Consider the following 27,037-nt stretch of genomic DNA (forward strand, 5'->3'; position numbering starts at 1 on the left):
GCTAGAGAGGCAGCAGCTGCTCACACCTGTGCAGGCAGGAAGCTGCTCCTGCCCCAGCTCTGAGGCTGAGGGGCTGCATGTCCCAAACTCGCTCAGAGAAGTGTCCAGCTCGCTCACCAGAATGTCCCCAGAGCCTGCTGGCAAACTTCTCTCTGTAACTGATGAAAGCTACTGATTAATCTATCCACTGCTCCTCCCTCATCCGAGTTACTGCCTTGAGCTTATGATCAAACTGGTTTTACTACCATGTAAAGCCTATTACTCACAATACAGCTATTTAGAAAACTAAGATAGCAATAAATGAAATAAAACAAGGAACTTCAGTTCTTAAAAAAAAACTTCCCAGTTATGTAGGGACAAAAAACTTAAGAAAATAAAGCAGAAGGATGAACACCAAATCATCACTTTCAATAGCCAACAGGTGTCTGGAGAGTGAATAGAACTACTCAAAACAAATAAATCAACAAGAATGAATCTTAGTCCATCTTGTCAAAGTAAATGCAAAAAAAGGAGTCAAGGTTCATTGGGTCAGAGAAAGAGGGAGATCTGGGGATTTCCTGAAGGAGGGGAGGCCTGGACTCTTAATCTTTACTTTCAGAGAACAGTTCCTGTATATTATATAAAGTCTAGAAGCAAACAGAAATAAAACCCAACCCAAAACCAAAAAGTGTTCCACATTCCACACACCTCAAAAAACCTCACACATTCCATCTAACAGCATTACTACACTTCTCTAAATCACGCTGAAAAAAAACAAATGTGTGCACATTCTTCACTGTGATGAATTTTAGAAAGGAAAAGCTGCTCTCAAAGAAAACAATAAAAGTCTGCTAGGTTCCATTGCTAATTCCTTTCAGGAATTTATCAACTTGTTTATTTTAAATTGCCCATACAGGAAGAAGCAGAAAAAAGGCAATAACAATGTCAGAAACAAGAACTCTAATTCAAAACCACTCAAAGAGGATATGCACACAGTTCAAACAGGAATTTCACACCAGGTTTTGTTAATAACACTGGAAATGTGTGCATTCCAAAATCCAGCTTTCCAATACAAGCAGAACATCTTTAAGAGGCTGCAGCACTGAAAAGTGAATTCAAGGAAATGAGTTTCACAAGTAGGCAGTGTAATTGCTTGCAGTTATTTTTTTTTAAACTACTTGTACTCAACTGTACATTTACCACTCTCTTTACAACATCTCCCACACCCCACACAGTGGCACAGTAGGATCTGAGGATGGTCCAGAGGCTTTATGGGGCTCCCTTTAGCTGAGTCTGTCTGCTCTCTTTCTTTTAAATCAGAATGATGCAAGTAGAAGTCTGCACCAAGAACTGCACCTTGTGTGACAGACCATCTCAGACTGCTTTATAACCCATCAAGTGTGGGGCTCACAGAAAACATCCTGGTCTCAGCTGGCACTAGGAACCAGACATCACCAAGTTCTGATCATTCTCCAGGATCTCTCCATCAGTATGCAAAAGGCTTGAGTAGAAGCCAACAAAACCCAATCAAAAAGTTACAAGATGATGCTACAAGATACCAAGCACCAGCATTACAACAGCATCCACAGGAAGCTTCCATAAATTCCCTTCTCCACGGGAGTGTTGCAAAGTCACATAGTGCTTAGCTCACCCACACTGTACAACAAATTAACCCAATTAAAAACACAGTCTCAGCTTCCTCTGCTGCACTTCTGACAGCAAAGACCCAACTGCTACCACTACATGAAACTAGCCTACTACCACAATTTAACATTATTTTGCAGTATTTAGAAGACTTGAGAAATAAAAGGAAGACAATCAAAAACCTATTTCATGTTTTACAACCCAAAAGGAAGCACTTAGTCATACTTCAAACAGAAAAGATGCATTTGTCAAAGCATGAGAAGTGGCATTAAATATCAGTAAACCCAATGTACAGGCAGAGCCCAGAAGGAGACTGATCTGCTTTAGCAGTGAGGATACAGTCTGAATCTGGGGCATCCAACATATTCAGGCAGCATGCAGCAATAATCCTCCTGTCCACATTTTGCTTGTCCTTCAAACAGGCCAGAAGCAGCCTTGTGCTGCCCAAGAGCCAAGGACAGCTTGCAGCTGGCACTGCAGCAACAAGCTCTTTTCCTGCCCTCACTCCTCACACAGGATGAAGAAGAGACAAACTTACAAAATTAGCAAAAACAAACTAGCTGGAATTAGAACCTTCTTCCCAATTCTCTTTCAGTTGATGAAAATCAAAGGCATTTATTTCTTTTTCAAAAATAATTTATCTTCTCTAATAACATCTGACATTTGAAAAAGAAAACATGTTTATCTTCATCCAGTTTAGTCTGTCATATTCATTATGTTTTTATATTTCACACATGAAGGCAAATCTAGTGGATAACATGTACTTTCAGTATCAAATTTTAATTTTTTCCAGGTCAGCACAAATCATAATTTACCATCCATAGTCTGCATGGAGAGGCCATATCCTGGCCACAGCTCAATTCTTAACAAACCAGTGTGTATATATATGTCACCAAAAAGCCACCACAAATTTAACCACATAATTCAGGTCAGATCCTCATTTAATGCATGAAATTACATTCATAACAGGAGAGTAAGCTGATCCTTTCAGGAAGTAATAAATATTTAACTACAGCCCCACAATTTTGCAACCAAACATGTAAAACTTGGTGCAACCAAGTAGTACTGTCCACAGCAATTTGTGTTCTTTGATCACATTTCTGTCTTCTTTCAGGCTTTTGTCTCCTTCCCTTTCATGTGGGTCATGAGAAGTCAGCAATGCTCATCCCTTGCCAGCATCCTCACTATTCTTACCACTCCCAGTGGTGGTGGTGGTTCTCAGCAGCAAACAAATAAATCCATTTCTCAAGGGACTTTCCTCATTCACAGGGCCAAAGTCCAGCCCTGCTTGAGCTCATTTCCACCTCCCTCCAGCAGGTCACCCAAACCCTGCAGGTGTTAACAGCACACCAGGCCAAGAAGGGGAATTTGAGTTTAGTTGCAGAGGTTTGGTACTTGAGCAGTCTGGTCAAAGTAGCATCCCACAGATCCTGCAGCATGATCCAACAACCCACTACAGCAGCAAATGAGAATGGTTTAGGAGGAGGCACCAAAAAAAAAAAAAAATCCACCAAAACACTTTTTAGTAACAGTTTTCCCTGAAATAGCCTCTCAAACTATCACTACCTGTAAATTAACTTTTACAAAGAAACTATAATCAAATTGACCATGAAGAAAACACACAGCCTCCACCTCCCTAACAATTAATGCTTTCCCATGATCTCACCACTGCACAACAGCTTTCCAGCCTAAACACACCATCTTCAAGGAAAGTTCCCAAGATCAGCCTCACAGCTTCATTCAGCTCCAGCAACAGGAAGGCAAGTTACTCCTGTTGTCATGAAACAAAAACGATAATTTTCTTCTACACAACTTCTCCTCTACCTCTCCAAACCCCTACACCTTCTAGAAAACTGACTGTCCCCTGTAGTACAGGATATCCAACCATGCCATGCACATATGGACAGCTGGAAAGTTAAAAATACCTGCAGCTGAGATGCCAGGATGGAAATAATTTTTAACAAAGTTTATAAAAGCCACAGCTACAGAAGGCAAGAAAACACCCAAGTATGGTAATTAACACAGAAACATGTCACATCCAACTTTGCACTTCAGCAGGACAAACTGATGACACACAAACCAGCAAAGAGAGAGTCTGATGCTTTCTTTCTACACAGCACTTGAGAGTTAATTAAGAACATCAGCACAGTAATCATCAAAGCACCACTTGAGGTCAAATTACTATTTACACAGGGCTCAAAACCCAAAAATGACTTCAAACTAAACTGCTAACAACGTGAAAATGTTAGACAAGTGATAAGCATTCATAAAAATTTTCCCTCGGTAGAAGACCCTCTCTAAGAACAACTGGATTGTTCCCATCAGTTTTAAAAGGAAAAACTTAAAACCCTTCACAGTAAATCAGGAAAGAATAATTTTGCTTTTTCAATTTATCAGAAAAATTGTCAAATTTAAAATGAGTAAGTGTAAAGAAGTGTTTATAGCGCTGGACCAATACCCCCTTAGGTTTTACAACATGAAAGTATCACAGTAAGATACACTGGATAGTGCAGGTTTGCAAAGAATTAATTTCAATTCAAAAGGGGCAGGAATACCTACATTCACTTGGACTACACAGAAATGTTACACCAAGGAGTTTGCAGAGTCACAAAAAAGGCAGTGCCAGCAGCAGTGCCCAGGGTAAAGCAGAATTGCCCCTTCAAATAAAGCAGCTTGATCCAGGCTGAAGAACCCACATCAGCACAGCCTAAGGATGCAGTTTTTCATTATAGATGAGCTGACTGAGCTGTGATCCCACTTTCCCAACTCTCTCATGACTGGATGTCTTCTGTAAAGGTAGGTTTAGGGAGTTTTTTATATTCTGGTTTTTTTAATCAGTTCATCCCACTAAAGCAGGTAACCACAGCTATAGATAACTTGGTGCACTGCAGAATCAGAGTGACACAGAACACATAATGCAAGGGTACAGAGCAAAAGAAATGCTAGAGTAAGAACAGACAGCAGAACTTAAATTTAAAAAAATCTTCAAAAGCATGTTTTAAAAATGTCAGCACCTTGAATGTCTTCCCATGAAAAGAAAAATCATCCTGTTACAAATACAACTGTTGTGTATTCCAACCATTTCAGTAACAATGACCCAGCCACATCATCACAATAAAATTAACCCAGTGCAGAAAACTCACCTTCACAAAGTTGTCAGGGAACATGCCCCTTCTGCCATTTAACTCCCCTTCCAACCATCCTTCTTCTTCCAGTTTTTTCACATTCCTGATGACTTCCCCAACTCGGATTGTTAACTCATCATCATGCACTGCATCATAGTCATATTCCACAATATAGTCCACTAAAAAGGAAAAAAAAAATGCACAATGAATACCCAGACTGGGAAATGCCACTTTCTTGGAAGCACGCTCAAAATGCAAACCTAACAACAAAACTTCCTCACAGCAATGCTCATTTGTGAACTGTGACATTCCCATGTATTTTTGAGAAGGAGAATAAAGAACAAAGTAAATTTATTCTATTAGGATAAATTAAATAGAATTAGAATATGACACCAGGTTATATTTTGGTGGTGGTGGACAGGTTTTTGTTCATGTCTGGTGGAAGGAATTGCTTGCAGCGTTTTTTTCCCCCACCAAGTTCCAGCAGAAGATTTACCAATTATGAATCACTGCCCACAGGGCAAGTGCTTCTCACTCAGTCCCCATTTGGGGCCAAGAACCTGACACTGTGTGTATGGTACATACTTGCAATGCTTTGTTAATTCTCATACTTGAGCCTGCTACTATGTTTGCAAAAAACTAATTGCTGCACACACAGAATTTCTGCAGGGCTGATCCAAGAAATGCAATACAGCCAGGTGTGTGATTGACCATATCATACAGCTTAAATCACAAATATGTAAAAAGCACCTTCCTTCAGAGTCATTTGGTTTGTATGAAATAGAATAAGCAGTGAGTTTTACTTTTTATACAATCAAGTTTCCTCAGAGGAGCACAGCAGTGTATTCTCATACTTGTCCATCTGTTGTACAAGATCCATGAAAGTTGCTCACTGACAGCTTAAAGATTTTTGGCAATAAAGACACATTTGTTCATCAAGAAATTCTGTTCATGCCTGAAATTTCCACAAACCTGCAGCAATCAAATAATCTTCCCTCTCACTCAAATTCAGTCCTATATTCAGGCACTGTCAAATATTAAAACACTGTCCTCACTGAAACCTCCCTCTCCTCTGCAGATCACAATGCACAAAAAGGCTAAAAGACACAAATCCTGAATGGTTGTAGAAGTTCTTTTCCCAGATTTATCTGTTTTATCAGTGCATAATAATACCCAATAATTAATTAAAAAATGAAGGAATCAAGAAGAAGCATTATTTCCTTGTCACTGACCTTACAGCTGCATTAAACCAATGTGTAATTCTGATCTGTGAGCAGTTTTAATCACAAGTGCAGCTGCAGTGATTGCAATTAAGCCTTTATCCCTCTGCTGCCTATGGATGAAGCCAGCAAACCCTTAGTGAAAAACAGAACTACATGATGGTGCCATGAATGGAAGAGATGCTAGAATTTTATCTCTGGCAAACTATTTTCTGAATGCACCCATTAACGAAGGAAGCAGCAGACATAAATGTGAAGACCTAATTTTGCTTTCTTCCTTAAAAAAAAACCAAAAAACAATTTTTTCCTAATGAACAGAAGTCATCACCACAGTTACCCACCTATGACACACACCTGGAACTTGTAGCACACACTTTTTGTACTGTAGACATTTATTTTTGCCAAATGTACTTTCTAAGTTTGTTTCAAAGCATCATACTCCCCCATTATTGCCTGCAGCAAGCAGAGTAGTTCTGTCTTGCTTCTGCATGGAATTGTCTCTTGAGTGGTTGACATAAAATATTGCCAAACATACTGGAAATTCTGGCAGTCACAAATCATAAAGACAACAGCCATTCATCACCTTAGACTCCAGAAATTAAAACATCACCTTCCAACCAACTCAATCCAGCCATTCTGGAAACCTACACGCGTAGAAAAATGTAAGAAATATCCAAATCACATATTTCTCTCATGATACACTGTTTTGAAGCACATTAGCAGGTAGCATATTACAATATATACATTATAGGACAGCTTTACAAAGCAAAACATGGAAAATGGATCATAACAAAGTGTCAGTCAGGGCAAATGCTCACAGCAGTGACTGGAACTGCCAAACACCTGGTCCTTTTTCCACAGCAGCAGCAGATAATCACACCCACACTGTGTCAACATGAACCAATTCTATCGAAAGCTTATTTATTACCTTGGGTGAACATTTGTGTATTTGTGTTTGAAATACACAGCACATTCATTTGGTCACCTCTCCAGACTGTAAAACATCAACTCGGTCATGTCAACAACAAATAGAGAACCTGAGCAACCTCCAGCCATCATCCACATGTCTTTATGTTCCAATACCAGCAAACAGACAGCAGCTTCTTACACCTGAGATCTAGGTGCTGAATCTCCTCTTCTATTTGTCAGTGATACCCAAAGCCACCCTTGTTCTCATGGATACATAGACAAACCAGATGTGAATTCTGTTGCCTCATCTGTAAAGGGGAAGGGACCATGAGGAATGTTAAGATACCTTCATCCCATAGATTTTTTTATCATATGATGGCAGAGGAACAGCAAGGAGCTACACATCCCATGTCTGGCTACTATATGGTCCTCAAGAACACTGACAAGTTTTGTTTTTCAATATTAGCAAGTAGCACTAGTTGAATAATCCAGGTGATGGGCAAGAGACCTCTGTACTGCCAAAAGAGTCCAGATTAAATAAATAAATCTCTGAAACATCCTAAAGTATAAGAAAATACAATATTTACCCAAGGAAAAACAGAGTCCAGCAATGACAGAGAGTTTTTAAGGAATCACAACTTCTTATAATAACACAAACTAGAAATTACATTAGTTTAATGATTATACTTAATGCTTGTACTAGCTCTGAATGCTTTACTCAAGAACAGATACACTGCAATCAGTCAGCAGCAATATAACCTGGCAAAAACTTTTTTTAAAAATTCTCACCTGGTAGAAGGTGCAGCAGAACTCCTCACCAACACAAAGCTATCAAACTCACCTATCCCATCTCACCTCTGCTTTTTACATGCCTTTCTCCATTTCAAACTCCACTCAGATCAATTATCTGTAGCTTAAAGGCCGTGATGGTCAAGTCTCAAATGAAAAATACCAAAGGCTCAATCAGGAACACTGTGAGGTTTACTGCTTTTCTAGCACATCCAGAAACACCAAAGTTCACCTGAGGGGGCAGACACCTTTCTCCTGAGCTTTCACAGTATCTGCATACAATGAAAGGCTGAAAAAGCTGGGAAAAGTCTCAGGGATATCTCATCAATCAGGGTGTGGAAAAGACCAAGCAGTGCCCAATGAAAACACAAGAGGCAGTGGGGCAAAATGAAATCAAACAAATGCCACTTAAACATATATAAACACAGTCTGTCACCCAGCCATGACAGCTTTCCAACACACTCAGGAAACCTTCCAGATGGTGTTTTCTGAAAGTCCTGACCCATTTTCAGGGGCAACTGACTGAATAAACTCAATAGAGCTATAAAAAAAATTGACTGGACATCTTTGGAAGAAGATGGCTCTGTGGGAGGGGTTTTCTCAACTCTTGCTTTTTAGGAAGATGACAACCTCACTAACAAAACAAAAAAATAAGGTTGGACATTAGGAAGAAATTCTTCACTAAAGGGTGAAAAGAGTGCTCAGACATTGGAATGGGCAGCCCAGGGAGGTGTTTAAGGAAACACTGGATGTGGCATTTAATGCCATGGTCTGCCTGACATGGTGGTGTTTGGTCATAGGTTGGATTTGATGATCTCAGAGGTCTTTTCCAACCTGATTCTGTGATAAAACAGACCAAACACATCAAAGCCAGTCAGCAGCTACAGACTACATTATTCCCCACAGCACAAAGTGCCCTACCTAACACATCTTTAACAAAATAGCTCCCACTGTCAGCCAAGACAGCAACACTGTCTGCACCAGGCATTCAGTCACTGCTGGCACAGCTGGACTCCCCACTTGTCCAAACCTTGCACAACCAGCTCTTCTGCCAACACATCCCAGGGCCAAGGCAGAGGCCAAGTCTCCCAATAAGCACGGCCACATTATACCCATCTTCTCTGATTTTAAACAACGGATGCCTTCAGCTACTCACTCTCTCCAAAATTGCCTATTAGAGGTAACTGAGGCCCTCAGGTAGCCCTAAAGCAGGAATCAAAACATAAATCAAGGAAGAGCAGAAAAATACATCAAAACTATAGCATGCCTTTGTCTTCAACAGAAACACTCGCCCAGCAAAGAGCAGAATTTCACATTCTTGGTACATTGTTTGGGGTATTACAATGGGTCGGAACCCAGGGACCTTTCTGTAGTAGCCAAAAAAACCCACAAACCAGATTAAAATAAATCCCATAAAAAAAAAAAAAAAACACTTTAATAGGTTACACTTTTTTTTTTTTTAAGGGGGTAGAGGGATTTATCAGATAACTGAAATCTTTGCATATACTGGGAAGCCTTGCTGAAACTTGCTACAGGTCTGGAGGGACAGAGTCCGAAGGGAAGCAGCAAGAATTGCTGCAGGACTCCATAAGGGTCTCTTCAGGCAGGTTTCAGGCCAGTTCAAAGTCATTTATTGGAACAACAACCCTGGAAACTCGTGTGACCTCCAGAAGTACCTTGCCAGCAGAACTGCAGTTACCTTAGAAACTGAGTTTTGCTTTTCCAATTTATCACAACAGACAGTTGCTAGATGCCTAAAACAAACTTCATAAGTACTGTTATTTCCACTTGTACATTTATCACATTAAACCTCCAAAGTTCAGTCTCCTACAAAACAAAGCCTAACAATTTTGTTATTATGTATGGAGTCACAAAATTATTTCATTTGATAGCAGACCAAGTTTAACACTAGAGACAAAAGACCACAGAGAACACAATTACCCTTTTAAATACTTTTCTTCACAACTATCTCAAAATCAGGTGCTGAACTTCAGGAGAATCATCCTTCCAACTGCTTTCCCACAAAAACGTTTCCACCATTTATGAGCTATAGGAATTCCAGCTGATTTAGTAATAATTATATAATAGTATATGTTCAGCCACTTAAGACAGACCTTAAAACTGAAAAAGAGGTTCAGGTGTTAAAATGCTGAACAATGAAAACACCTCTGTAAGTGTTAAACACAAGTAGTGGTTATAAGAATGCTTTCTTTCCACTTCAATACCACATAATTTCCTGTCACCCTGACCTGAGTCACTGATGACACCCAGATGCTTAAATAGAAAGGCCTGATGGACTTCCCACTGCCCTTAAAATTCTGCTCCCAAAACTGTGAGTTTTGTCTACAAAGCTCTCCTGTAAGGACACATGCACAAAGTGAGCACCAGGGTTTGGGAACCGAAGACAAATCTCTGCTGGCCAAGAGCTCCCACTGCCCTGCAGCCAGGCTTCACACTCCTGTTTACAAACGACCAGAATAACCAGTTCCCCAAAGATCCAAGCATTCCTCTGGAATACAGATGTAGCTTTGCTCTTCCTCAATTCCTCTCCCACTACCAGGAAAACCACTCTGAGTGCTGGTCTTGGGCAAAAGTCCTTCCCTTCCTTTCCCACCCCAATAACCATCCAACTGAGAAGCAGTGGAACAGCTGAACCTTGAACAGATGAAACATTCAGTATTTCCTACTTCCTTCTCATGGTGTCATATAAAGTTACACAGAGTGGGAAACACAAGAATTTGTTTTTCCAAGTCATCTTAACCTAAGGATGTTGTGATCCCATGCTTTCTTCTGTGTGCATTCACCAGTCCCTTCCCCCTGCTCTCTGCTTAAATTAGTAGTTATTTATAACACTGGTGAATCAGATAAAGAAAAAAGCTCAAGAGAAAGCTTGGAGTGACAATTTTCTGCAAGTTTATCTCCTTCAGATGTCTCACTGCAGGGTAAGACACAGGACTGCTTCAAACACACCTCAGATCAACCTCTACATCCCTGTTACAGCCCAGATGAGGAGCACACTGCTCAGTGAAGCTCCAAACCATCCTCATTTGTGGTGGTTCAGTTCAGAGTGGAACAGTCTCACAAAGTAATCTGGAATTTTCATTAAATTTAAACCCAGGAACACACTTAATGCACATTAACCTTTAACAAGACCAAAACTACAGTGATATAAAAATGCCCGAAATCTGAATAGTGTTCCTCACACGAGCAATTTCCCCCTACAGATCCACTCATCCTGCCCCTCCCCACTTGCTGCTTTGCTCAAAGCCAATATCTGCCATGAAACCACATCCTAACACAACACTTTATTGGTACAAGGCCACTGGATTCCTGTCAACTCTGATGGTAACGATGCAGTTCCATGCCATTAAGAAACTGAACAAATGTAATTAGCTAATGGAGACCATGCAGTCCATACATATTTAACAGCACAGTCACTGGTTTTGAGCCACACCACGCTGAAGAGCAGACATTTCACTGAGCTGAGCCATGCAGAGCCATCACATTCACGTTCCACGTGGAGGACTGGCAAACAGTTGCATCAGAAGAGCTACTGCAAGTGCTAAACATCACCAGTGAGATGTTTTACCTTCACAGCAGCTCAGAAGGAGGGCAGGTGCCTCCTGTGCAGTGACACACAGCAGAGCCATTTCTGCCTGTGCTTCCTCCCAAGGGAGCCACACCAGTCGTGCCAGCTCCAAACCAAATCAGTCACACCTCCTCCTGCTCCTGAAGCTTTGGTCTTGTATGCCAGCCAAGAAAACTCACAAGGAAGTGATGTGGCAAAGGAGGTTCTCTGAAGTTTAAAGTAATGCTGACCTCATTTATTCAAATATTGACTTATGGTCTTATTTTAAGCAAAATGCCCAGAGCCATGAGAATTATTTCATTAGTTCATAATAACACAACATAATGCAAATGAAATTAAAATATTTTCATGCCATTCTAGGTATATTTTCTTTTAAGTATACACAATTAATTCCCAATTTGCTGTAATCTGTTTATTGCTAGGCAAGCAAACAATTCTTTCAAGCACTGAAGATTACTCCAACACATGCATACACACCATGTTGGACACAAGCTGATTCTACATAAAACCAGCTCAGCTATGTCCCCAGTCTCTGGAAGCACCACAAACACCCTGCTGTCACCCACTGGGGATTCAGTTTGGATGCCTGAGGATTTGCTCTGTTTAAAGCAACTTCATGTTGAAGTGAGTATGAGCTCACTCTCTTCAACACACCCATCTCAGAAGGCTCAGCAGGCTCAAAGCAGCATTAGATGTGTGAGGGCAATCAGACACTGCTACAGTCAGGTTAAATTCCCAACAAGCCCCCTTCCACTTCCTCAGCACATGGGTTGACCAATCAGAGCACCATTCCCCATCTGAGCCAACATCAAAATAATCACAGAATTGGCTGAGTTGGAAGGGACCCACAAGGATCACTGAGTCCAGCTCCTGGCCCTGCACAGCATCATCCCCAGCAGTCACAACACCCTGTGCCAGAGAGTGATGCCCAAACACTTCTTGAGCTCTGCCAGGCTGGTGCTGTGACCACTCCCTGGGGAGCCTGTTCCAGAGCCCAGCCACTCTCTGGGTGAAGAAATACATTTTTTTCTAATATCCAAGCTAAACCTTCCCTGACACAATTCCAGGCCATTCTGGTGCCCACAGAGCAGAGATCTGTGTCTGCCCTCCCTCTTCACCTCAGGAGGAAGCTGTAGACCACACTGAGGTCTCCCTTCTTTCTCCAGGCTGAACAGGCAAAATGACCTCATGGATTTCCTCTCCAGAGCCTTCACCATATCTTGGCTGCCCTCCTTTAGATACTCTCCAATAGTTTAGTATTTTTTTTACACTGTGGTATCCACAACTGCACAATATTCAAGGTGAGGCCACCCCAGCACAGAGTAGAGCAGGACAATCCCCTCCCTCATCTGGCTGGCACTGCTGCTGTGCCTGATGCACCCCAGGACAAAGCACTGTGCTCAGGCAACTCAGTCTTTCAGCTGCAGCTCCCATTCTCTATCAGATGGTAAAAAAAACTCATGGATTTAAATACCAGAGTTTTCTCAATTAAAAAATCATTGCACTGTTATGAAGAGAATACATCATTCTTCTGGAATAATTTCTATTGTCTCAAGTCACTACCAAAAGCTGTTGGATATGTGATGGTTTACAAGATCTGTTAAAAACTTAGTAAGTTTTCTCCAGTGCTTACACTGAGGGTATTTTAAACTGCTACAAAGATAGCTCCTTTGCTTCCCCTCACTTGAGCACCAACAGTCCAGCTGCTGTCAGCTTTCCATGTTGACTAAGCACTAAAAGCTTAAAGAGAAAAAAACTACCACTGCAAGAGAGGAAGGAAGAAGCTGGCACTAAGGCAGTTCTGTTATTTTCCTGAAGTATGGGGTCTCACCACATTTTCTGCTTTCTAATGATAACAGGCACCTTATTGCATCCTTTCAGCATAAACTTCTGCCCAAGGTCTGTAGTGACAGGACTAGGAGCACTGGTTTTAAACTGACTAAGAAATTTAGATTAGAGCTCAGGAAGGAGCTCCTGCTGCTGAGGGTGGTTAGACTGCACCTGGAGCTGCCTGGGGACTGCACTGTCTGAGAGTTCATGGTTCAGATGTCAGTGGCATAGCAGTGAGAAATTATTTTTGGGAGAAGTGTTTAGTGGCTGAAACTAATTTCAGTTTGGCCAACTTCTGCAGAATTTCCTGTCAGCTGTAAAGGTAACATCACAAGTGTAAGTAAGAAACTTCAGTGAAGGATATGAGAGATCTTGTGGATTACAAGAAGTCTGTGAAAGTTACAGGATGTCTCTGAAAAAGAACATGCTAATGACAGGGATTTGTTCATTTATTTGTATGGTATATAACAAAAAATACCATAAAATATATTTGTGCCTGAATCACAGGATAGCCTGGGTTGGAAGGGACCTTTAAAGATCATCCATGGGCAGGGACACCCACCAGACCTGGTCGCTCCACGCCCCATCCAGCCCGGCCTTGAACACTTCCAGGCATGAAACATCTGCAGCTTCTCTGAGCAGCCTGTGCCAGTGTCTCAAGTCTGTGACAAGGCAACTTGAATAAAGTTTTTTTTTCCATTTTTTGTCCACCCTGCAGTATCCACTCTTTTTCCTTACTTCTTTTGTAACTTGCTCTGTGCTGCATCACCCAGTTCTAGCACAAATATTTTCTGCTTAAAGCAACAACTCCTCTACATCCATAGCTTGCCTAAAAAAAAAAGGAAAATAAAAACAAAAATAGCAGTCTACCCTTGAGACAGTCTAAAGCCAGGAGACTTGGATCTGACAGCACAGAACTCGTCCATCTGGAAGCCGCCCTGGATCCGCCTGGCATTTCTGGATTGGGTAAGGCAATGGCGCATTCTCCAAGATATGACTCACTATGCATTCTTAATAAAAAGTTTGTGTTGAATTTTACAGCCCAGTAAGAATGCCCGAAATAATTAGGAAAATGAACAGTTGAAATCAATTTAAAATGTAGGTTTTTCCTCCCAAATTGTTTCAGCTAATGAGAAACTTGTTGCATTCTAACAACAACCACCTCAAACATCAGTGCTGGCTCAGGTGCAATTAGCAAGAGACTGAGAAGGAAACTAAACTGCATAGCAGAAACCCTGCCCAGCAGCCTGCCCTGAGAGACACAAACCACATATGTCTCATTTTCCTACTCCAGGCTCCTGTAATTTTCTGGAGTGCATTATAGTGCTTCACACTGTGTAAGATAAAACACAATCGAAAATTGAGTGCATGTCAATTTTCACTTACTAAAGCAAATTGTCTTCACACACATCCTTATGATTTTACAGCTGTATGCTGTAGGTAAGTCACCACTGCCAACCAGATGGGAAGAAGAATATTTTAGGGATACCTCACTGCAGATTTATCAGCTTCAGAAGTATCCCATCATGTCTCCTCCAATATTATCAGAAATACTTGTCTTAAACTCAGTCTTAAATTTAATAAATGTTACAATTTTGGATCTAATTTACCCCCTCACTTCTACAAACAGAATTGCTGGTCTCTTCCATTTACAGCAGAAGACATGAAATGGGAAGTATTAGAATAAAACCTCAACCACCTCCAGGTGTTTAATACCTTATAAGGACAGAAGAGGTCAGAACGTTTCGCCCCGGAAGAGACATGAAGCAGAAAGTGAAGGTTTGTGTTACTTGCTATTTCCCTCACTCTGAGCAGAGCTCAGAGCAAGAAACCAGCCTGGAAATGAGAGGTGACACTGCAGAAAAGGCAGCAAATATCTCCACAAGCAGTAGTGAAAAAATGCTACTAATTCACATTGCAGAGAAATCCAGGAATCTTTGTGGGCACAGGGGAATGTATTTAAAAAAAACCCCACATTTTCTGAAGCCATGACTCAGACGTTGTTCTATATATAGATGTATGCCTCTTCCTCCCCTTAAGTTAATTTTATAACATCTATTTGGCAAAACATTCAAGGTGAGTCACAAAACACCAAATTACAAATTCTGCTGAAACAAAGCCATGCCATAAAGCACTGAAGAACAAAAATTATACCTCATTTATATTTTGTTCAAATCCAAAGCACCAAATAAGCAGTGAAAGTACTTTGAGGTCAACACCCTATTTATAGGTGTTCCCTTAAATCCTTCACTAGATAATTAGCTCACAAAAATAAGTTTGAAACTAAAGACTCTGTTGCTTATCTGAGAACTCTTTTTACAAAGTCATTCCCCTGAAAAATAAAAACTTTTGCTTGAAGTTTCCTTTCTTCTATGAGGACTCCACAATACTACAAAAGCTTCAGCTCCTCCTGCAGATTTTTTTACTTCAGGATTCTCCTAGCCAAAAAGGACATCATGATCATAGCCCCAGGTTATGAATTCAAGAGTTATGAAAACAAGAAAATCTCTGAAAGCCTTTTGGGTTTAAATGAAAACTCCTTTTACGCTCCAAAGAAATGGAGAAATGCTTTGATAGACAGCCTACAATTTGGCACATCTCTAATTCTGAATGACAATTAGTACTTGTGCAAACATGGCAAGAATCTGGCTTTGAAATAAATTTATAGGAACTTAAAAGCATTATTCGGAGCATGCACAAAGTGTTCCCTTCATCTGTGAAAACAGACATGATGCAAGAGTCTGAATGGTCCCAGATTGGAATCTTGCAAAAACCACAAAATATGCTTAGCATTACAACAAGAACAAGTGTTTGTATCTGACTCCACACTGTCAGGGCATACTAATTGTGACATAGAGTTCATTTACTTTTTAGTGTGGACATTTTAGTCAATAAACTGAACTTCTGATGGAAAAGCACAGAAAGAAATCCTTACGAAATGGATTTTTACAAAAGCCCGTCAAAACAGCAAATCCTCAAGGGCACCTTACAATCTCAATCAGACAGTTTTAAATGAGGCAAAATTGTTTCATTAGGTCAATTATGTTCTAAAAGTTCAGGGATCAAGTCCTTCAAATATCTATTTCCACATGTATTTAGAATTATTTCAGTAATTCTTATTAAGATCATTATTTCAATCTGCACAGTTTGTAATGCTTCCAATCACAGGAAAATAGGGTTTGAATGGAGCTCTGGAGGTTACTTGTTCCAAACTGGTCAGAGCAAGGTTAATCTCAAAGTCAAATTAGGTTGCTCAAGGCTTTGTCCAGCTAAATTTTAGAAGTCTTGAAAGGATGGAAAGAAAACAGCCACCCCAAGCACCTCTTCTGATACAGGATTCTCATGATGATTTTTCCACATTATATTCAGTAGGAATTGCACTCTCCTAACTTGCAGGCATTGGTTCACAATTTTGCACTGTGCCTCCAAGGAGAGTAGGTTGTTCTGTTCTCCAGGCACACCTACCAATTGCACACCATATGCACCAGCCTCAACTCTCTAGTTCAGTGGCATTCCATCTGCATTTGAGGGGAGGGAGGAGCAAAACTGGACACAGTATTTTAGAGACAGTCCTGTGAGTGCCAGGAGTAGGGAACACTCACTTCCCATGACCTGCTGGGTTCTATCCTGCTCGTATAGCTGGTAGACAGTAAGGTAGTTCATTATTGCAGCATATCAATCACTGTGGAGTTTTTTTAGGTACCTGGTCATAATCTTGCGCATTTGAAGAAACTAGCATTGTTGTGAACATCCCTACCTGCCTGTCCTCCTGCTTCACTCCCAGGAATTCTTTCCCTGTACGCTCATTTGGCTGAAACATGCTAGATGAGCAGCATCTCTAAAATAAGAGCTGTACATTTTTTATTTTTAGGGTTTTTTGCAGAGTCAGCACTGAAGCACTCAAATCTCAATCCTTCCCAAGGAAAAGACTTCAGGACTGCCCCAACATTGCCCTTCTAACCTGATGGCTGATCACCAAATATGTAGCTTGGAAGCAGCTACAGCATGCGTTGTGTCTTGCAGAGCTAATTGATAGTAACACCACAACTGGTATTTGAAGAATTTGAGAAGGGATGAGAGGCCTTACAGGAATTTATGAAAAGAAGTGTGGGGCAAGGGATAGCAGTTGCTTCCAGGAGACAAAGCACCCGAGGCAAGTTCATAGCAAGCTTCTGCTCACCTCTGCTGCTCTCAATACAGTCACTTGAAGGAGTAGCTTGGAGTTCAGAAACACAAAGGAAATACTCTTTATTGTTCCCACATATTCACACAACTACAGGCACAATCCTGGGGACCCAGTTACATACACACAACAAAAGTGAAATCATGAGAGAAGAGTCAGCAATACAAACTCGGCTTTTTCAAACACCAAGGTCAGGATTTACCACTTCAGTCGCAGTTCAGGACTGAAAAACCAGGATACAGCAGTGAACAGCAGGATCCAGAACTCTGTGCTGATGGGAAATCAGTAGTCTCCTTGGTGCATGGAGATGGCAGGCTGTGTCTTATTGTACTGACAGCACATCTCCTGTTTCATAAACAGCTTTATTTCATCTGCTGTTCATCCAGCCTGAGGCTTTCTGTTACTGGTTATCTACCAGGGCAGGTTTTCTCCTACAGCCTACATATTAGAAGCTACTTGTATTACAATCCATACATGTGCCTTATAGTTCTGTCCCAGTAAGGATGAAACACTAAGACTGAAAGAGGAAACTCCACAAAATAAGCATCTAGTAAAGTGGTGAGCACTTGAAAATAAGAGAAAGTAATTTTATACACTCTTAATTGTGCTTTTACTTGACAACCCCACACTGTTAATTTATATATTTAGCCCTATAGCACACAATGGTTTAAGAAACACCTTCAAGCTCTCCTCAAGTTGCAAAGGGTGTCAACTGAGATAGTTTCCAATTCCCCCACTTTCTTGCAGCACATCCTTATTCAGACACTGGCAGACTGTAAAAGCAGCCCTGTTATACTTAGGTTTCTTATAATGTGAATGTGTCGGTGTAATGGTTTTTAGTAAAACCTTCCACTTCACAGACTCTCTCTGTGCTGAAGGATGAGATGTATTTTCAGTAACCTGTGGGTCAGGCAAAGGAAGCCCTGCATTTGATTTTCAAGAGTAAAACAGCACAGTTCATGATAATTTATCCTTAATTAAAAGGCTACATTCCGCTGTTTGCACTTTTCAAGAAAACCTGCTGCCTCCTTATCTACTATACCCATGAGAGCAGGGGATTAACATATTTGCTTTTATCCTCACAACTTCAAAAGCCGTGCTCACCTCAGCACTTCCACTGCCCCACTTGCAGCACAGCATCTCACTCCACCTGGTTTCAGAGCAGCACCAACTCAGCTGAACACAGCAAGAAATGCTTTTGGGACACTGAGGTTTTAAACAAACAGCTCATGGCCCACCCTGCAGACATTTATGCAGCTTGTAAACCCTTCTAATTTCGTCAAGTCTTGTACCAAAGTCTCTTAACAAAAGAATATTCTTCACTTAACCTCTCTGGACTTTGCTTTTCAGACAGGACTGCTTTAGTTGCTTACAGAAACCAGAGTTTTACAGTGACTCCAGCAATCATGACCCTGCATGGTCTCCCCTACTCCCTCTCATTTCACCACCTCTTCCCCTGCGCTGGTCTCACAGCTGTGCTGCTCCAGGGTGTGTCAGTCTAGTTTGCTGCCAAATCAGCCAGCTGGTTCTCTTCCAGCTGGATTCAGCCCTGGCCAGTGTCTTGAACTAGATCATTGTATGGACACATGATCACTAAACCTGCCAAAAGGGGAGATTGAAGAATACACTGATATCGGCATTATCCAGGGATTGGCCATACCAAGAAATGATGGATCTAGAATTCTCCTGGCAGTTTGTTCTAGCAATTAGTAACTTCCCTGACAGAAACATTTAGATGTTATAATGAATGCAAACAGCAATGTGATTTACATCAAGTTTTAGGCAGGCTTATTACACTTAGTCTTATATTTATTGGTTTATGATAGTGCTAAATAAGCCAAACTCCATAAAAGCATTTAAGTGATGGGAACATTGCAAGTCCAGCCCAACTGCAGAAAATCAGGATACAGAAGAACAGATGCATATTTTTACATGCTGTGCTCAGTCATCTTCTTAAGACATACACTTTATTGAGAACAAACAAAACCAGCACCTACAGAAATATAAAAGGCATCTCAGTAATAGGTTCTACTTGTTTAGAAACTATTTTATTTTTAAAGGTATTATTAAATTAATAAAAAATTGTAAATTAGAGGTACAGTTTAAAAGAAACATTTGGTTGGCTTAAAATGGATGGGGAGTGATAAAAAAACTCCTTTAAGGATACAGGAAAAAGAATGCTGTGAAATAACCAGTTTGGTGGATCATGAACACTTAGGGGGAGTAATTAATACAGACACTCAGAAGAAACTTAGGAAATTTTAGTGGATATAGTGCAAAGTAACTGCAGGTTAAAACAGAAAGGAAAAACACTCTACATTCCCTGACTCCTGAAATTCAGTCCCATCCACTCTCTTGCCAGGAGGTAAGGACTGCAGAGTGAGGCCATCCTGCTTGCTGACATGATGGCAAAGCTGGCACAGGAGTTTCTCCCCACCAGCCAGCTCATCAGCTCCCAGCAGGGTTCACAGCCACTGGAGCCAAGGCACGCCAGAAACAGGCACTGCACAGCTCAGGCCCTCTCCAGCAGCAGCCTGGAGTTATCTCTGAAGCACAGCCTGGAACTGCACCCACAGTGTGACTGTGGGACAAGGGAGATTATACACAAAGCAGCCTTAAAACAAATCTCTTCATAGCTCTAGGTACAAGTTCAGAGTCAAGTGATGAGATTCTCCTTCACTTCATGAAACTAGTGGTTTCATTTCTTCAAGCAGCAAAGATGGAGACTCCTCTCCCTGAGTACCAAAAATGCATTGAGAAGGAACAACTCAAAACATTCTGACAAGTTTGCTTTTATATTTTTCCAGAAAAATGAAGAAACAGTGCAACTTGGGGAAATAAAAACACAAAGAAATAAAAACACACTAAGAGGGATGAAGGTATACTGGTATGTTAGCAATAAAGCTATCCTTGAACTGAAGAGCCAAAACTGGAAGACAAAAACTTCATTCAAAGCCAAGCTGACAACTGCTGTAAGTGTGCTGCCTAAGTGTGATATCAGTGTCAGCATCCTCATCCTCCTCCTGCAGCCATGAATTCAGTCTGTTTTCAGACAGCCAGACTGGCTGAAAACTGATTCAGGAAGGCAGGAAAGTTTCAGATGATTTGGTTTATATAAGCAAGGGAAGAAGACACTGCTCATTAGCCAGAGGTAAGCAAATGCTCAGACTTCATTTCAGTGCCAGCTTAAAAAGATTAAACTATATCAAGAGTCAAAAACATTTGACAAAGGCTGACCACTTAGTAATTTTATCAAAGTCTTCTTTAAATAGTAAGTCAGGCAAGTTTCCAGCAACTCTAGCAAAACTGCCTTATTTAAAATTAAAGTAAAAATCATTAATAACTCCCATCCACAAAAATCTATTCACAGCTGCAGCAGAAGCAAAAGTAATGAGATTGCCTGCTTAATTCCAAAACCATTTGCCTCTAATGACAAAAAGTATGTTTACAGTGATTTACTCACTGTTAAAAAACAGTGCAACCTAAGCCATTTAAATAATTTAAAGCAACACTTCATCTAGTTAAAACAATGAAAGCAATAACATTCACTTTGAGTTTCTTTAAAAACAATGTCAAATTCAAACTCAATTTGCAATCACAAAGCTCTTCAGCACTCAGTGGAGAGCAAACGCAGACCTCACCTACAACACCACAGGTCAGCACTGCACAAACTGCTGAAATTAAAGGAAAATGTTTCATTTTTTAATTATTCAAAATATTATATTCTCATTTATTCTGCTGAAAGCAATCCTGACCTAATACAGATTTCACAGGATGTTCTGAGTTGGAAGGGACCCACAAGGATCATTGAGTCCAACTCTTAAATAAATGGTCCATACAAGGGCTAAATTCATCACCTTGGTGTTTTTAGCATCAGGCTCTGATGAGCTGAGCCAATCTCAGAGTCATGAGTATATTATAGGCAATAAATATTCCTTTAAGAAAAGTGAACTTAATATTCTAAATTACCTCATATTATACTCTCTACAGTGTACATCACCCCAAAAGTGGAAAGATTTAACTCATCTGGCATACAGACACATACTGTGATTTTTCCTTCAGTCTGATTTAGGGCTCTGGCAGTGGCAAGACTTGAATTTTTGTTCAAAAATATCTACAATGCATCATTTTCTTTGGTCAAGATTTCTGAAAAAGAAGTATTTCATACTGATTGTATATGAAGAAAGTCAATTCTATATGGAAGTAGTGAAGCAAAACACAATCTCACCCAAAAACTCTTGTTGGCATTTGTCAGAGAAAGAAAACAGCAGTGCTGGTGAAATGAAGTGTGAAGATTATGCTGGGAAATGGAATAATTTAAGGGTAAAAGGACACTTATTAACATCAGAAAAGAGGCAACTGGAAAGGCAGTTTTAGTGCTGTCACCAGTGCACCAGGCCAGCCATGGGTGATGCTCAAGCAGGGCTGTGCTTCCACCACCACAGCACTGGGGAAATCGGCTTCTCACCACCCCACATCCAAAATAAGGGACAGCAAAGGCTCAGGCATCACCTCCACTGAACACTGGGCAATTTAGATCATTAACAAAAGGCAACATTATGGAAAGGAAAAGTGTCAGGAAAGAAAAAGCTGAATGGAATTTAGCTACCTTACCAAATACAGGATGTCAGTTTAAAAAAAGACAAATACACACTTTAAAAGGAGAAGAAAAACGTTAAACCCCAACCAAGGAGCAGAGACACATTTTAAGTGCCCAGGTAGCAATCACAGCTGACAGAAATTGCTACACCCCAGACCCACTAGCAACAAATTTCACCTGATTGACTCACCACATCTGTCAAGATTATTTCAGTCACTTTAAGCACTTTCATTGCTGCTCTTTCCTAACAAATCAGCCACGTTAAGGAACTCTCAGACCAGCAGTCACCAGTGACAGCATCTCCAGGGAAGTAAAATGAATGGAAGAGCAGAGCAGCTCCTCTCTGTGACACCCAGAGCAGGACAGAGCAGGCAGCCACCTCACTCAGCCCCAGACAGCACATGTGCCCAACCACACGTTTCCTGTGTTTATGCAACAAAAACCCACTAAGGGAAAAAAAAACCAAGCACAGACAGACAATGGAGAAAGCCAGTGAAGTGAGGATAATTCAAGGGCAAGGTCGTACCCAGCTGAAACTAAAGCTCTTAAGAACGGCAGAAAAACTAAAGAAATCCAAACAATAAATGTAATTCCACCTCTGCATGAAGTTACCTCTTAAATAACATGAAAAACTTCTTTCAACAAGATTGAAAACACGATCAGTACTAAAATAACTACCCAGTAAAGATGACCAGCACCTGGAATGACTGGCACATGACAAAAGGAGATGTAGAGAGACTTCCCAGTATGAAGCCACCAAACAATCACCCACCATTTCTCAAAAATACAAAGGAGTCTGGCAGAACAAGGAGCAGTTGTAGGGCAAAAAAACCTCACACTGAAAGGATATATTTCCCTCAGGCATTCCCACAGATGTTAAACAGGGACTCCCCCACTGTCACAGACAGTGGTGGTTGGCAAAAACCACAGGGGTTTTTTGAGCCCCTTAGGGAGGGACAACCAGGGACTTGAACTATCTATAAAAAAAGATCTGGTGAAACCACAAACACCTCGGAGAAAGTTCATAAATCACTAACTGCCAGACCAGGACTTTTAATTAAAAGGAGAAAAAAAAAGGAAAAAAAACTTTCCACTACAAACCTGCCTTCCATATCCTTTTCCTCCCTACCGTGTCTCCAGTCAGGACTCTCAGCACTGCAGCTCTTACATTCTTGGAGAAAAAAAATCCAAAAAACAAAATGGCAAGAGCTGAGCTGACAGAATCTCTAGCACCTTTTGAAAGGATTTCTGCTCTGTCTTGACCCAAACTCAGGATTCACCAACTCTTCTCAGTTACTGTAACTCGGTTTCCCAGTAGCTCAGGCACATATCCTTCCAGAAGTCAATTTTACATCACCCTCCCTTAAGATTTTGTCTACAATAAAGAAAATGGTATTAAGAAACCACTTTGCTGATCACCACAAGTACAGTTGGTCAACATCAGGCTCATCAAGTACCTGAGTACAGAAGGGTTTAACAATTTGAACTTCTGATTGTCATTTTACTCTACAATAAAGTCTGACTTGAAGCTCAACTGCACATCCCACCTTACATATTTCTTGGTAAAAATATCAGCAGGACTCCTCATCTATCCTATCCCATTTGCTTGGGGGTGTATGGAATAGATTTTTGGTTTTTGTTGGGGGGTTGTTCTGTGTGGGTTTATTGTTTGCCTTTGAACTGATGAACAAATCCTGCAGAAATGTTCTAACAGATTCTTAGAATACTACTGGTGAACACTGAAACTGTCACTCTCTCCATAATATGTTAGAAGTATTAAATCTGCCTACAAAAACCTTCTAGATTGTTTTTTGTTACCAACATGAACTTAGCAAAAGCCTTCACACAAGTTTAATGTTCAGTGAACTTACTCTGTTGACCAAATATATTTATACTTATTCTGTTGGCAATGAAGTGTACCTGGCTTCTTAAAGCATTCCAAAATTATAAATTTTTCTGAAGATCACATACAGCAAATTCAAATATGATAACCATGGGAACCACAAATCAAAGTCTGCAAAATTTTCTGGAAATAAAAAAGATGGGGGGAATGCATATAGCTAAGAAGATACTGACAGATGTTCAGTGGATTGCAGCATTCCACTGTGGCAATTTATCAGCTGCTGCTGCAATATTTCCTTCTTAGTTATAAAGCCATTTGACAACTAACTGGAAGCTAATCTCTACAAGTTAATATCAAACCAAGACAGCACAAGACATTTCATTCAAATAAAGTCTTTTCCACCTGTAACATCTGAATACATTTTCTTCCCTTAAATCTGTTTATCAAGCTGTTTCCAGTGTTATACACACGTGATTAATCTAGTGCAAAAGGCAGAGAATTACAATGGCAGGGCTCAAGGGTGTCACTGGACATTACTAATAACTTTTTATGGTCCTGTGTGTATCACCTCTGATCACACCCCCTCCCCATCCTTCAGACGCCTGAATGACACGTGCTCTTGAACCATTAATTTCCAGCTCCCAGAAGAACATGAAAGAACTTGTTTCCAAGGCATTCTGTACTTCTGCCCTTCTCCTTTTGGTTCCTCCACAGTCATACTGGCTGTTCTTCCTTCATAAATCTCAACAATCCTTGAGTTTGTCAACACTCCCCCCTTACAGGTAAAATCCCTTCCACAAGCTAAAAGAATCTCTTATCAAGAGAAAGCTCTACCACGACGCCAGTAATAAAATAATCAACTAATGACTTCTCAAGGTAAATTGTGAGGCAACTACTAATTACAGTGAGTGCAAAGCAAGCTAAATTACTTTTTTCCACTCTTATTTTTAGTGATGTTTGACTGTACTGCCTTTTAACAAGAAAGAAATACTTGGAATTCTGCATAAAGAACAACACCTTCAGAGAAAATCTGTTTAAAAGGTTCTGGGATTATTGTACAATCCTTTCTAGAGCTTGGCCACCATCCTGGCAGGAACTGCACATACACACCAATTGTTATGGTAATAAATAACCCACACAACAGCAATACTCGACACAGTGTGTGCACCCACTCAGCTCAGTCATATCTGGAACAGTAATAACATGCTCATTATGGCCATCAGAAGAGGATTTCCTTTAGAAAAGCAAACTTAAGGACAAAAATACGTAAAGACATGTCAGAATTATCATATACAACCATGAACTGGACTCAGCCCTTACAGAGTATTCCTGACTATATTAAATGAGTAAACTAAGGATTTCAATAAGTCAAACCTACCATATGTCAATCCTGAGGTATTTCTCATTTCAGCATCACAGCCAGAGTTCAATGTTTAATTAGCACACTAAGCCTTTCTGCTTTAGGAACTACCATCACAATGACCTGGGCAGACATTTCTCACTTGCAAACAAAACAATGCTGCCCGAAAATAAATGAGGAGCAAGTCTTATCTATTCTGAATAATCACAAAAAACATCGTAAAGTGATATGCTTGGTTTCTATCAGAATTTAAAACACTAATTTCATTTTAGGCATGCTTTGACCCAACTTCCACTGAGGTGAACACACTGAAAGCACATTTTGATAATCAGCAGAACACCAGCCAGGAGGAGTGCTTCTTGCTTCACTAACTGCACGTTTGATCTGCACACCGTGCACTTCTTCATTTTCATGCACAACGGGAAGGCAGAAAAGCTATCCAAACCCCAGGTATCCTTCCACTTTAGAAGCTTTACTCTCGTTCTGACAGAGCACGTTTGTACACAGCAGCACAGGCACACAGGGCACCGAAGCCAGTGCCACCCACACCCCTGCACACACCCTGCAGGAGCACAGCGGGGTACACAGCACAGCAGAGCAGGGTGGAGGTACCAGACAGAACATGATCCCACACCATTCCGGACCCAGAGAGGTCCAAAGTCTATAAAGGGGAAGTCGCTGTAAGTAAAGAGGAGTCTAAGTGACTCGTTCGTACTTCCCCATGCCAAGGCTTACATTAAAAATCAGACCCATTACAACCAGTGCGAAGCTGAACACAGGAACACTCCCAGCGGTTCTACACTCGCTCTCTTTAAAATACAGTGAGTGCTTCTCGCCTTCGTGGAGAAATGGGTGAAGGTGCAGCTCAAACTGACGCTAAGCGGAGGGAAAAAAAAATAAGGCGAAAGGGCAGGATTTAATCATAAAAACGTTTATGCTTCAGCAAGCCACTCCCTCCAAGCAGCAGCAGGCATTGCTGTACACCTCGCTCTCCCCACCGAAACCCACGGAGCCTCCTCCCAGCCGGGGCCCCTCCGCAGCCCCCGGGACCGGCCGGGCGGGACGGAGCGGGCCGGGCCTCTCGCAGGAGGGAGCGCTCACCGAGCTCACGGGGCTCACCGGGCTCACCGGGCTCACCGGGCACCTGCCGCACTCACCGGCCCCGCAGCTCCTCCACCGGCCGCGGCTACCGGCACCGCTCCCGCCTCGAGGGCTGCCCAGGGCCCCGCGGCTCCGCGCCCTCCCCCCAGACAAAGGGCGGCGAAGGTGCCCCCGAAGGAGCGGGAAGAGGGAGCCGGTCCCACCGCCCTCCCCGCCGCGCTCACCCATGCTGCGCCCGCCCGCCCAGGCTCGGCGGAGCGGCTCCGGGTCCCGCCGACGCGCTCAAGCCGGGCACTGCAGCTCCATCCGTGGCGCTACGGGCGTGGAAAGGGCGGCTCCGAGCCGCGGGCGGCCCGGGGCAGAGGGGCCGCTCGCCCGTCCCGTCCCGCCGCTCCCGCTGCCGCCTCAGCCGAGCTCGGGCACCGGCGGCTCGGCCCCGCCCACGGCGGGGGGCACCAAGTCCCGCGAGAGCCGCGCAGCGACACCGCCCCCACGCCGTTGCCAGGCGGGGGTGACGTCACCGCCGAGGCCCCGCCCCTCGCGGGGAGCTCGCCCCGCCCCTCAGGGCGCCCCCGGCACCGCCCTCTCGCCACACCCTCATGGCTCCCCTCGTTCGACCCCGCGTTAGCCGCCTCGTCAGCCCCCAGCACGTCTCTCATCACCGCTCTCATCAAACCCCCTCCTCATAACCCGCTCACAGCTCCCTCATCACTCAATCAGCCTCCTGACAGGTCTCTCATAACCTCTTCATAGCCCCTGACAGCCCCTTCATCCCCCCCTCACATCCCCTTGCATTCCCATCCTCACCCCCTCACAGCCCCTTCATCAGCCTCCTCATCACCCCCTTCACATCCTTCACAGCCCC

The 27,037-nt window shown here is 42.0% G+C and overlaps 1 protein-coding gene across 2 annotated transcripts in view; it reads right to left on the reverse strand.

The window, feature by feature from the left end:
• LOC116994398 (CD2 associated protein) overlaps positions 1–26,547 on the reverse strand; it is a 76,449-nt gene extending 49,902 nt beyond the window's left edge. For both annotated transcript variants that reach the window (XM_033056074.2, XM_033056073.2), the window contains exons 1-2: positions 26,397–26,547; positions 4,767–4,927 (exon numbers count right to left, since the gene is read on the reverse strand). In XM_033056074.2, coding sequence (XP_032911965.1) covers positions 4,767–4,927; positions 26,397–26,400 — 165 coding nt within the window. In that variant the 5' untranslated portion in view covers positions 26,401–26,547. The remainder of the gene's footprint in view (positions 1–4,766; positions 4,928–26,396) is intronic.
• Between the last annotated feature and the right edge of the window lie 490 nt (positions 26,548–27,037).

The sequence above is a fragment of the Catharus ustulatus genome, chromosome 3, assembly GCF_009819885.2.
Source record: "Catharus ustulatus isolate bCatUst1 chromosome 3, bCatUst1.pri.v2, whole genome shotgun sequence".
Lineage (NCBI taxonomy): Eukaryota > Metazoa > Chordata > Aves > Passeriformes > Turdidae > Catharus > Catharus ustulatus.